The sequence below is a fragment of the Oncorhynchus mykiss genome, chromosome 8 (genome assembly GCF_057628025.1).
Source record: "Oncorhynchus mykiss isolate SJ-2025 chromosome 8, ASM5762802v1, whole genome shotgun sequence".
Taxonomy (NCBI): Eukaryota; Metazoa; Chordata; class Actinopteri; order Salmoniformes; family Salmonidae; genus Oncorhynchus; species Oncorhynchus mykiss.
Genome location: NC_143029.1, coordinates 88777279 through 88792279, shown reverse-complemented (window position 1 = coordinate 88792279; position 15001 = coordinate 88777279). Strand labels below are relative to the sequence as shown.

The 15001-nt window shown below is 36.1% G+C and overlaps 1 protein-coding gene across 4 annotated transcripts in view; it reads left to right on the top strand.

Annotated features, from left to right (window-relative positions):
* LOC110531043 (ATP binding cassette subfamily A member 4b) overlaps positions 1-15001 on the top strand; it is a 146218-nt gene that overhangs the window by 84466 nt on the left and 46751 nt on the right. For 3 of the 4 annotated variants that reach the window (XM_090182921.1, XM_036986622.2, XM_090182922.1), the window contains exons 24-25: positions 120-257; positions 1223-1404. In XM_090182921.1, coding sequence (XP_090039047.1) covers positions 120-257; positions 1223-1404 — 320 coding nt within the window. Of the gene's footprint in view, positions 1-119; positions 258-564; positions 647-1222; positions 1405-15001 lie in introns of those variants that run through there. The other variant, XM_090182923.1, reaches the window with a different exon arrangement.

Below are 15001 nucleotides of genomic sequence, written 5' to 3'. Positions count from 1 at the left end.
ACCTTTGCTGCTGCAAATAAATTAGCCAGGCCCTAGCAACGTCTCAGATTTTGTAGTGTTTTACCCTACATCGTTTATTGTGTTTCCCCTGAAATAACGTCTGTTCTCACTCTGTGCAGGGGGTATGCAGAGGAAGCTGTCTGTTGCCATGGCATTTGTTGGGGGGTCAAACATTGTGATCCTGGATGAGCCCACGTCGGGGGTCGACCCTTACTCCAGACGGTCCATCTGGGACCTGCTACTCAAATACCGCACAGGTACCACCCCTAGCCACTACACCTGGTTTAGACCTGGGAAACCGTGTTTCAGCACTTCTCTAGGAGTAATTCAGTGCCAGGCTGAAGAGAGAACCAGCAGATACTCAGGCCTTCGACTGGTGTTTCCCATCCCTGCACCTCCTTGTCTGCAGCTTGCTTCCCTATCCAAGCACTACAATCAACTCTCTCTAACCTTTGACCCCTGTCTCCCAGGGCGTGCAAGTGTCCCTGTCCACTCACCACATGGACGAGGCTGACCTGTTGAGTGACCTAGCTCCTAGTCCTGACCTCTGACCTCTAACCCCAGGCCGTACAGTGATCATGTCCACTCACCACATGGACGAGGCTGACCTGTTGAGTGACCTAGCTCCTAGTCCTGACCTCTGACCTCTAACCTCTATCCCCAGGCCGTACAGTGATCCTGTCCACTCACCACATGGACTAGGCAGACCTGTTGAGTGACCTAGCTCCTAGTCCTGACCTCTGACCTCTAACCCCAGGCCGTACAGTGATCATGTCCACTCACAACATGGACTAGGCAGACCTGTTGAGTGACCTAGCTCCTAGTCCTGACCTCTGACCTCTAACCCCAGGCCGTACAGTGATCATGTCCACTCACAACATGGACTAGGCAGACCTGTTGAGTGACCTAGCTCCTAGTCCTGACCTCTGACCTCTAACCCCAGGCCGTACAGTGATCCTGTCCACTCACCACATGGACTAGGCAGACCTGTTGAGTGACCTAGCTCCTAGTCCTGACCTCTGACCTCTAACCCCAGGCCGTACAGTGATCATGTCCACTCACCACATGGACTAGGCAGAACTGTTGAGTGACCTAGCTCCTAGTCCTGACCTCTGACCTCTAACCCCAGGCCGTACAGTGATTATGTCCACTCACCACATGGACTAGGCTGACCTGTTGAGTGACCTAGCTCCTAGTCCTGACCTCTGACCTCTAACCCCAGGCCGTACAGTGATCCTGTCCACTCACCACATGGACGAGGCTGACCTGTTGAGTGACCGTGTCGCCATCATCTCTAAGGGCCAGCTCCATTGCTGTGGCTCCCCCCTCTTCCTCAAGAACTGCTTCGGGGTGGGATTCTACCTCACCCTGGTCCGACGCATGAAGGACGTGAGGAAAAAAGAGGTGATACACTAGAATAGTATTCAACAGGAGGAGATATACTAGAATAGTATTCAACAGGAGATATACTAGAGTAGTATTCAACAGGAGATATACTAGAGTAGTATTCAACAGGAGATATACTAGAGTAGTATTCAACAGGAGATATACTAGAGTAGTATTCAACAGGAGATATACTAGAGTAGTATTCAACAGGAGATATACTAGAATAGTATTCAACAGGAGATATACTAGAGTAGTATTCAACAGGAGATATACTAGAGTAGTATTCAACAGGAGATATACTAGAGTAGTATTCAACAGGAGATATACTAGAGTAGTATTCAACAGGAGATATACTAGAATAGTATTCAACAGGAGATATACTAGAGTAGTATTCAACAGGAGATATACTAGAGTAGTATTCAACAGGAGATATACTAGAGTAGTATTCAACAGGAGATATACTAGAGTAGTATTCAACAGGAGATATACTAGAGTAGTATTCAACAGGAGATATACTAGAATAGTATTCAACAGGAGATATACTAGAGTAGTATTCAACAGGAGATATACTAGAGTAGTATTCAACAGGAGATATACTAGAATAGTATTCAACAGGAGATACACTATAATAGTATTCAACAGGAGGAGATACACTAGAATAGTATTCAACAGGAGATACACTAGAATAGTATTCAACAGGAGATACACTAGAATAGTATTCAACAGGAGGTACACTAGAATAGTATTCAACAGGAGATACACTAGAATAGTATTCAACAGGAGATACACTAGAATAGTATTCAACAGGAGATACACTAGAATAGTATTCAACAGGAGATACACTAGAATAGTATTCAACAGGAGGAGATACACTAGAATAGTATTCAACAGGAGATATACTAGAGTAGTATTCAACAGGAGATATACTAGAGTAGTATTCAACAGGAGATACACTAGAATAGTATTCAACAGGAGGAGATACACTATAATAGTATTCAACAGGAGATATACTAGAGTAGTATTCAACAGGAGATACACTAGAGTAGTATTCAACAGGAGGAGATACACTATAATAGTATTCAACAGGAGATACACTAGAGTAGTATTCAACAGGAGGAGATACACTATAATAGTATTCAACAGGAGATACACTAGAATAGTATTCAACAGGAGATACACTAGAGTAGTATTCAACAGGAGATACACTAGAATAGTATTCAACAGGTGATACACTAGAGTAGTATTCAACAGGAGATACACTAGAGTAGTATTCAACAGGAGGAGATACACTAGAATAGTATTCAACAGGAGGAGATACACTAGAATAGTATTCAACAGGAGGAGATATACTAGAGTAGTATTCAACAGGAGATACACTAGAATAGTATTCAACAGGAGATACACTAGAATAGTATTCAACAGGAGGAGATACACTATAATAGTATTCAACAGGAGATACACTAGAGTAGTATTCAACAGGAGGAGATACACTATAATAGTATTCAACAGGAGATACACTAGAATAGTATTCAACAGGAGGAGATACACTATAATAGTATTCAACAGGAGATACACTAGAATAGTATTCAACAGGAGATATACTAGAATAGTATTCAACAGGAGGAGATATACTAGAGTAGTATTCAACAGGAGATACACTAGAATAGTATTCAACAGGAGATACACTAGAGTAGTATTCAACAGGTGATACACTAGAGTAGTATTCAACAGGAGATACACTAGAATAGTATTCAACAGGAGGAGATACACTAGAATAGTATTCAACAGGAGATACACTAGAATAGTATTCAACAGGAGATACACTAGAATAGTATTCAACAGGAGATACACTAGAATAGTATTCAACAGGAGATACACTAGAATAGTATTCAACAGGAGATACACTAGAATAGTATTCAACAGGAGATACACTAGAATAGTATTCAACAGGAGATACACTAGAATAGTATTCAACAGGAGATACACTAGAATAGTATTCAACAGGAGATACACTAGAATAGTATTCAACAGGAGATACACTAGAATAGTATTCAACAGGAGATACACTAGAGTAGTATTCAACAGGAGATACACTAGAATAGTATTCAACAGGAGATACACTAGAGTAGTATTCAACAGGAGATACACTAGAATAGTATTCAACAGGAGATATACTAGAATAGTATTCAACAGGAGATACACTAGAGTAGTATTCAACAGGAGATACACTAGAGTAGTATTCAACAGGAGATATACTAGAATAGTATTCAACAGGAGATACACTAGAATAGTATTCAACAGGAGATATACTAGAATAGTATTCAACAGGTGATACACTAGAATAGTATTCAACAGGAGATACACTAGAGTAGTATTCAACAGGTGATACACTAGAATAGTATTCAACAGGAGATACACTAGAATAGTATTCAACAGGAGATACACTAGAATAGTATTCAACAGGAGATACACTAGAATAGTATTCAACAGGAGATACACTAGAGTAGTATTCAACAGGAGATACACTAGAATAGTATTCAACAGGAGGAGATACACTAGAATAGTATTCAACAGGAGATACACTAGAATAGTATTCAACAGGAGATACACTAGAATAGTATTCAACAGGAGATACACTAGAATAGTATTCAACAGGAGATACACTAGAATAGTATTCAACAGGAGATACACTAGAATAGTATTCAACAGGAGATACACTAGAATAGTATTCAACAGGAGATACACTAGAATAATATTCAACAGGAGATACACTAGAATAGTATTCAACAGGAGATATACTAGAGTAGTATTCAACAGGAGATACACTAGAATAGTATTCAACAGGAGATACACTAGAATAGTATTCAACAGGAGATACACTAGAATAGTATTCAACAGGAGATACACTAGAGTAGTATTCAACAGGAGATACACTAGAGTAGTATTCAACAGGAGATACACTAGAGTAGTATTCAACAGGAGATACACTAGAATAGTATTCAACAGGAGGAGATACACTAGAATAGTATTCAACAGGAGATACACTAGAATAGTATTCAACAGGTGATACACTAGAATAGTATTCAACAGGTGATACACTAGAATAGTATTCAACAGGAGGAGATACACTATAATAGTATTCAACAGGAGATATACTAGAATAGTATTCAACAGGTGATACACTATAATAGTATTCAACAGGAGGAGATATACTAGAATAGTATTCAACAGGAGATACACTAGAATAGTATTCAACAGGAGATACACTAGAATAGTATTCAACAGGAGATACACTAGAATAGTATTCAACAGGAGATACACTAGAATAGTATTCAACAGGAGATACACTAGAATAGTATTCAACAGGAGATACACTAGAATAGTATTCAACAGGAGATATACTAGAATAGTATTCAACAGGTGATACACTATAATAGTATTCAACAGGTGATACACTAGAATAGTATTCAACAGGAGATACACTAGAATAGTATTCAACAGGAGATATACTAGAATAGTATTCAACAGGAGATACACTAGAATAGTATTCAACAGGAGATACACTAGAATAGTATTCAACAGGAGATACACTAGAATAGTATTCAACAGGAGATATACTAGAATAGTATTCAACAGGAGATACACTAGAATAGTATTCAACAGGAGATATACTAGAGTAGTATTCAACAGGAGATACACTAGAATAGTATTCAACAGGAGGAGATACACTAGAATAGTATTCAACAGGAGATACACTAGAATAGTATTCAACAGGTGATACACTAGAATAGTATTCAACAGGTGATACACTATAATAGTATTCAACAGGAGATATACTAGAATAGTATTCAACAGGAGGAGATACACTAGAATAGTATTCAACAGGAGATACACTAGAGTAGTATTCAACAGGAGATACACTAGAATAGTATTCAACAGGAGATACACTAGAATAGTATTCAACAGGAGGAGATACACTAGAATAGTATTCAACAGGTGATACACTAGAATAGTATTCAACAGGTGATACACTATAATAGTATTCAACAGGAGATACACTAGAATAGTATTCAACAGGAGATACACTAGAATAGTATTCAACAGGAGATACACTAGAGTAGTATTCAACAGGAGATACACTAGAATAGTATTCAACAGGAGATACACTAGAATAGTATTCAACAGGAGATACACTAGAATAGTATTCAACAGGAGATACACTAGAATAGTATTCAACAGGAGATACACTAGAATAGTATTCAACAGGAGATACACTAGAATAGTATTCAACAGGAGATACACTAGAATAGTATTCAACAGGAGATACACTAGAATAGTATTCAACAGGAGATACACTAGAATAGTATTCAACAGGTGATACACTAGAATAGTATTCAACAGGAGATACACTAGAATAGTATTCAACAGGAGATACAGTAGAATAGTATTCAACAGGTGATACACTATAATAGTATTCAACAGGAGATATACTAGAATAGTATTCAACAGGAGATACACTAGAATAGTATTCAACAGGAGATATACTAGAATAGTATTCAACAGGAGATACACTAGAATAGTATTCAACAGGTGATACACTAGAATAGTATTCAACAGGAGATATACTAGAATAGTATTCAACAGGAGATACACTAGAATAGTATTCAACAGGAGATACACTAGAGTAGTATTCAACAGGAGATACACTAGAATAGTATTCAACAGGAGGAGATACACTAGAATAGTATTCAACAGGAGATACACTAGAATAGTATTCAACAGGAGGAGATATACTAGAATAGTATTCAACAGGAGGAGATACACTATAATAGTATTCAACAGGAGATACACTAGAATAGTATTCAACAGGAGGAGATACACTAGAATAGTATTCAACAGGAGGAGATACACTAGAATAGTATTCAACAGGAGGAGATACACTATAATAGTATTCAACAGGAGATACACTAGAATAGTATTCAACAGGTGATACACTAGAATAGTATTCAACAGGAGATACACTAGAATAGTATTCAACAGGAGATACACTAGAATAGTATTCAACAGGAGGAGATACACTAGAGTAGTATTCAACAGGAGATACACTAGAATAGTATTCAACAGGAGATATACTAGAGTAGTATTCAACAGGAGATACACTAGAATAGTATTCAACAGGAGGAGATACACTAGAATAGTATTCAACAGGAGATACACTAGAATAATATTCAACAGGAGATACACTAGAATAGTATTCAACAGGAGATACACTAGAATAGTATTCAACAGGAGATACACTAGAATAGTATTCAACAGGAGATACACTAGAATAATATTCAACAGGAGATACACTAGAATAATATTCAACAGGAGATACACTAGAATAATATTCAACAGGAGATACACTAGAATAATATTCAACAGGAGGAGATACACTATAATAGTATTCAACAGGAGATACACTAGAATAGTATTCAACAGGAGATACACTAGAGTAGTATTCAACAGGAGATACACTAGAATAGTATTCAACAGGTGATACACTAGAGTAGTATTCAACAGGAGATACACTAGAGTAGTATTCAACAGGAGATACACTAGAATAGTATTCAACAGGAGATATACTAGAATAGTATTCAACAGGAGGAGATACACTAGAATAGTATTCAACAGGAGATACACTAGAATAGTATTCAACAGGTGATACACTAGAGTAGTATTCAACAGGAGATACACTAGAATAGTATTCAACAGGAGATATACTAGAATAGTATTCAACAGGAGATATACTAGAATAGTATTCAACAGGAGATACACTAGAATAGTATTCAACAGGAGATACACTAGAGTAGTATTCAACAGGAGATACACTAGAATAGTATTCAACAGGTGATACACTAGAGTAGTATTCAACAGGAGATACACTAGAGTAGTATTCAACAGGAGATACACTAGAATAGTATTCAACAGGAGATATACTAGAATAGTATTCAACAGGAGGAGATACACTAGAATAGTATTCAACAGGAGATACACTAGAATAGTATTCAACAGGAGATACACTAGAGTAGTATTCAACAGGAGATACACTAGAATAGTATTCAACAGGAGATATACTAGAATAGTATTCAACAGGAGGAGATACACTAGAATAGTATTCAACAGGAGATACACTAGAATAGTATTCAACAGGAGATACACTAGAGTAGTATTCAACAGGAGATACACTAGAATAGTATTCAACAGGTGATACACTAGAATAGTATTCAACAGGAGATACACTAGAATAGTATTCAACAGGTGATACACTAGAATAGTATTCAACAGGAGGAGATACACTAGAATAGTATTCAACAGGAGATACACTAGAATAGTATTCAACAGGAGATACACTAGAATAGTATTCAACAGGAGATACACTAGAATAGTATTCAACAGGAGATACACTAGAATAGTATTCAACAGGAGGAGATACACTATAATAGTATTCAACAGGAGATACACTAGAGTAGTATTCAACAGGTGATACACTAGAATAGTATTCAACAGGAGGAGATACACTATAATAGTATTCAACAGGAGATACACTAGAATAGTATTCAACAGGTGATACACTAGAATAGTATTCAACAGGAGATACACTAGAATAGTATTCAACAGGTGATACACTAGAATAGTATTCAACAGGAGGAGATACACTAGAATAGTATTCAACAGGAGATACACTAGAATAGTATTCAACAGGAGATACACTAGAATAGTATTCAACAGGAGATACACTAGAATAGTATTCAACAGGAGATACACTAGAATAGTATTCAACAGGAGGAGATACACTATAATAGTATTCAACAGGAGATACACTAGAGTAGTATTCAACAGGAGATACACTAGAGTAGTATTCAACAGGAGGAGATACACTATAATAGTATTCAACATGAGATACACTAGAATAGTATTCAACAGGAGGAGATACACTAGAATAGTATTCAACAGGAGATACACTATAATAGTATTCAACAGGTGATACACTAGAATAGTATTCAACAGGTGATACACTATAATAGTATTCAACAGGAGATACACTAGAATAGTATTCAACAGGTGATACACTATAATAGTATTCAACAGGAGATACACTAGAATAGTATTCAACAGGAGATACACTAGAATAGTATTCAACAGGAGATATACTAGAATAGTATTCAACAGGAGATACACTATAATAGTATTCAACAGGAGATACACTAGAATAGTATTCAACAGGAGATACACTAGAATAGTATTCAACAGGAGATACACTAGAGTAGTATTCAACAGGAGATACACTAGAATAGTATTCAACAGGAGATACACTAGAATAGTATTCAACAGGAGATACACTAGAATAGTATTCAACAGGAGATACACTATAATAGTATTCAACAGGAGATACACTAGAATAGTATTCAACAGGAGATACACTAGAATAGTATTCAACAGGAGATACACTAGAGTAGTATTCAACAGGAGATACACTAGAATAGTATTCAACAGGAGATACACTAGAATAGTATTCAACAGGAGATACACTAGAGTAGTATTCAACAGGAGATATACTAGAATAGTATTCAACAGGAGATACACTAGAATAGTATTCAACAGGAGATACACTAGAATAGTATTCAACAGGTGATACACTAGAATAGTATTCAACAGGAGGAGATACACTAGAATAGTATTCAACAGGAGATACACTAGAGTAGTATTCAACAGGAGATACACTAGAGTAGTATTCAACAGGAGATATACTAGAATAGTATTCAACAGGAGATACACTAGAATAGTATTCAACAGGAGATATACTAGAATAGTATTCAACAGGAGATACACTAGAATAGTATTCAACAGGAGATACACTAGAATAGTATTCAACAGGAGATACACTAGAATAGTATTCAACAGGTGATACACTAGAATAGTATTCAACAGGAGATACACTAGAGTAGTATTCAACAGGAGATACACTAGAATAGTATTCAACAGGAGATACACTAGAATAGTATTCAACAGGAGATACACTAGAATAGTATTCAACAGGAGATACACTAGAATAGTATTCAACAGGAGATATACTAGAGTAGTATTCAACAGGAGATACACTAGAATAGTATTCAACAGGAGATACACTAGAATAGTATTCAACAGGAGATACACTAGAATAGTATTCAACAGGAGATACACTAGAATAGTATTCAACAGGAGATACACTAGAATAGTATTCAACAGGTGATACACTAGAATAGTATTCAACAGGAGATACACTAGAATAGTATTCAACAGGAGGTGATATACTAGAATAGTATTCAACAGGAGATATACTAGAATAGTATTCAACAGGAGGAGATATACTAGAGTAGTATTCAACAGGAGATACACTAGAATATTATTCAACAGGAGATATACTAGAATAGTATTCAACAGGAGATACACTATAATAGTATTCAACAGGAGATACACTAGAATAGTATTCAACAGGAGGAGATACACTAGAATAGTATTCAACAGGAGGAGATACACTAGAATAGTATTCAACAGGAGGAGATACACTAGAATAGTATTCAACAGGAGATATACTAGAGTAGTATTCAACAGGAGGAGATACACTATAATAGTATTCAACAGGAGATACACTAGAGTAGTATTCAACAGGAGATACACTAGAATAGTATTCAACAGGTGATACACTATAATAGTATTCAACAGGAGATACACTAGAATAGTATTCAACAGGAGATATACTAGAATAGTATTCAACAGGAGGAGATACACTATAATAGTATTCAACAGGTGATACACTATAATAGTATTCAACAGGAGATATACTAGAATAGTATTCAACAGGAGATATACTAGAATAGTATTCAACAGGAGATACACTAGAGTAGTATTCAACAGGAGATACACTAGAATAGTATTCAACAGGAGATACACTAGAATAGTATTCAACAGGAGATACACTAGAATAGTATTCAACAGGAGATACACTAGAATAGTATTCAACAGGAGGAGATACACTAGAATCGTATTCAACAGGAGATACACTAGAATAGTATTCAACAGGTGATACACTAGAATAGTATTCAACAGGAGATACACTAGAATAGTATTCAACAGGAGATACACTAGAATAGTATTCAACAGGAGATACACTAGAGTAGTATTCAACAGGAGATACACTAGAGTAGTATTCAACAGGAGGAGATACACTAGAATAGTATTCAACAGGAGATACACTAGAATAGTATTCAACAGGAGATACACTAGAGTAGTATTCAACAGGAGATACACTAGAATAGTATTCAACAGGAGATACACTAGAATAGTATTCAACAGGTGATACACTAGAATAGTATTCAACAGGAGATACACTAGAATAGTATTCAACAGGAGATACACTAGAGTAGTATTCAACAGGAGATACACTAGAATAGTATTCAACAGGAGATACACTAGAATAGTATTCAACAGGAGATACACTAGAGTAGTATTCAACAGGAGGTACACTAGAATAGTATTCAACAGGAGATATACTAGAGTAGTATTCAACAGGAGGAGATACACTAGAATAGTATTCAACAGGAGATATACTAGAGTAGTATTCAACAGGAGATACACTAGAGTAGTATTCAACAGGAGATATACTAGAATAGTATTCAACAGGAGATACACTAGAATAGTATTCAACAGGAGATACACTAGAATAGTATTCAACAGGAGGTACACTAGAATAGTATTCAACAGGAGATACACTAGAGTAGTATTCAACAGGAGATACACTAGAATAGTATTCAACAGGAGATACACTAGAATAGTATTCAACAGGAGATACACTAGAATAGTATTCAACAGGAGATACACTAGAGTAGTATTCAACAGGAGATACACTAGAATAGTATTCAACAGGAGGAGATACACTAGAATAGTATTCAACAGGAGATACACTAGAATAGTATTCAACAGGAGATACACTAGAATAGTATTCAACAGGTGATACACTAGAATAGTATTCAACAGGAGATACACTAGAGTAGTATTCAACAGGAGATACACTAGAGTAGTATTCAACAGGAGGAGATACACTAGAATAGTATTCAACAGGAGATACACTAGAATAGTATTCAACAGGAGATACACTAGAGTAGTATTCAACAGGAGATACACTAGAATAGTATTCAACAGGAGATACACTAGAGTAGTATTCAACAGGAGATACACTAGAATAGTATTCAACAGGAGATACACTAGAATAGTATTCAACAGGAGATACACTAGAATAGTATTCAACAGGAGATACACTAGAGTAGTATTCAACAGGAGATACACTAGAGTAGTATTCAACAGGAGGAGATACACTAGAATAGTATTCAACAGGAGATACACTAGAATAGTATTCAACAGGAGATACACTAGAGTAGTATTCAACAGGAGATACACTAGAATAGTATTCAACAGGAGATACACTAGAATAGTATTCAACAGGAGATACACTAGAATAGTATTCAACAGGAGATACACTAGAATAGTATTCAACAGGAGGAGATACACTAGAATAGTATTCAACAGGAGATACACTAGAATAGTATTCAACAGGAGGAGATACACTAGAATAGTATTCAACAGGAGGAGATACACTAGAATAGTATTCAACAGGAGATACACTAGAATAGTATTCAACAGGAGGAGATACACTAGAATAGTATTCAACAGGAGATACACTAGAATAGTATTCAACAGGAGGAGATACACTAGAATAGTATTCAACAGGAGGAGATACACTAGAATAGTATTCAACAGGAGATACACTAGAATAGTATTCAACAGGAGGAGATACACTAGAATAGTATTCAACAGGAGATACACTAGAATAGTATTCAACAGGAGATATACTAGAATAGTATTCAACAGGAGATATACTAGAATAGTATTCAACAGGAGATACACTAGAATAGTATTCAACAGGAGATATACTAGAATAGTATTCAACAGGAGATACACTAGAATAGTATTCAACAGGAGATACACTAGAATAGTATTCAACAGGAGATACACTAGAATAGTATTCAACAGGTGATACACTAGAATAGTATTCAACAGGAGATACACTAGAATAGTATTCAACAGGTGATACACTAGAATAGTATTCAACAGGTGATACACTATAATAGTATTCAACAGGAGATACACTAGAGTAGTATTCAACAGGAGGAGATACACTAGAATAGTATTCAACAGGAGATACACTAGAATAGTATTCAACAGGTGATACACTAGAATAGTATTCAACAGGAGATACACTAGAATAGTATTCAACAGGAGATACACTAGAATAGTATTCAACAGGAGATACACTAGAATAGTATTCAACAGGAGATATACTAGAATAGTATTCAACAGGAGGAGATACACTAGAATAGTATTCAACAGGAGATACACTAGAATAGTATTCAACAGGAGGAGATACACTATAATAGTATTCAACAGGAGATACACTAGAATAGTATTCAACAGGAGATATACTAGAATAGTATTCAACAGGAGATACACTAGAATAGTATTCAACAGGAGGAGATACACTATAATAGTATTCAACAGGAGATACACTAGAATAGTATTCAACAGGAGATATACTAGAATAGTATTCAACAGGAGGAGATACACTAGAATAGTATTCAACAGGAGATATACTAGAATAGTATTCAACAGGAGATATACTAGAATAGTATTCAACAGGAGATACACTAGAATAGTATTCAACAGGAGATACACTAGAATAGTATTCAACAGGAGATACACTAGAATAGTATTCAACAGGAGATACACTAGAATAGTATTCAACAGGAGATACACTAGAGTAGTATTCAACAGGAGATATACTAGAATAGTATTCAACAGGAGATACACTAGAATAGTATTCAACAGGAGATATACTAGAATAGTATTCAACAGGAGATACACTAGAATAGTATTCAACAGGAGATACACTAGAGTAGTATTCAACAGGAGATATACTAGAATAGTATTCAACAGGAGATACACTAGAGTAGTATTCAACAGGAGATATACTAGAATAGTATTCAACAGGAGATACACTAGAATAGTATTCAACAGGAGATATACTAGAATAGTATTCAACAGGAGATACACTAGAATAGTATTCAACAGGAGATACACTAGAGTAGTATTCAACAGGAGATACACTAGAATAGTATTCAACAGGAGATACACTAGAGTAGTATTCAACAGGAGGAGATACACTAGAATAGTATTCAACAGGAGGAGATATACTAGAGTAGTATTCAACAGGAGATATACTAGAATAGTATTCAACAGGAGATATACTAGAGTAGTATTCAACAGGAGATACACTAGAATAGTATTCAACAGGAGATACACTAGAATAGTATTCAACAGGAGGTACACTAGAATAGTATTCAACAGGAGATATACTAGAATAGTATTCAACAGGAGATACACTAGAATAGTATTCAACAGGAGATATACTAGAGTAGTATTCAACAGGAGATACACTAGAATAGTATTCAACAGGAGATACACTAGAATAGTATTCAACAGGAGATACACTAGAATAGTATTCAACAGGAGATATACTAGAATAGTATTCAACAGGAGATACACTAGAATAGTATTCAACAGGAGATACACTAGAATAGTATTCAACAGGAGGAGATACACTAGAATAGTATTCAACAGGAGATACACTAGAATAGTATTCAACAGGAGATACACTAGAATAGTATTCAACAGGAGATACACTAGAATAGTATTCAACAGGAGATACACTAGAATAGTATTCAACAGGAGATACACTAGAATAGTATTCAACAGGAGATACACTAGAATAGTATTCAACAGGAGATACACTAGAATAGTATTCAACAGGAGGAGATACACTAGAATAGTATTAAAAGTATGAAGTGCCAGATAATTGGCTAAGGTGAACGATGCTTACGTTGTCATTCTCCTCTCTGAATAACTATATGCCTCTGAGTGCCTCTGTGTTAAAGAGTGTAAAGGACCTAGTAGAGTAGCTCTGTGTAAAGGACCTGGTAGAGTAGCTCTGTGTAAAAGACCTGGTAGAGTAGCTGTGTGTAAAGGACCTAGTAGAGTAGCTCTGTGTAAAGGACCTGGTAGAGTAGCTCTGTGTAAAGGACCTGGTAGAGTAGCTCTGTCTAAAGGACCTGGTAGAGTGTATCTGTGTAAAGGACCTGGTAGAGTGTATCTGTGTAAAGGACCTGGTAGAGTAGCTCTGTGTAAAGGACCTGGTAGAGTGTATCTGTGTAAAGGACCTGGTAGAGTAGCTCTGTGTAAAGGACCTGGTAGAGTAGCTCTGTGTAAAGGACCTGGTAGAGTAGCTCTGTGTAAAGGACTTGGTAGACTGTCTCTGTAATAAAGATTGTAAAGGACCTGGTAGAGTAGCTCTGTGTAAAGGACCTGGTAGAGGGTCTCTGTAATAAAGATTGTAAAGGACCTGGTAGAGTAGCTTTGTGTAAAGGACCTGGTAGAGGGTCTCTGTGTAAAGGACCAGGTAGAGTAGCTCTGTGTAAAGGACCTG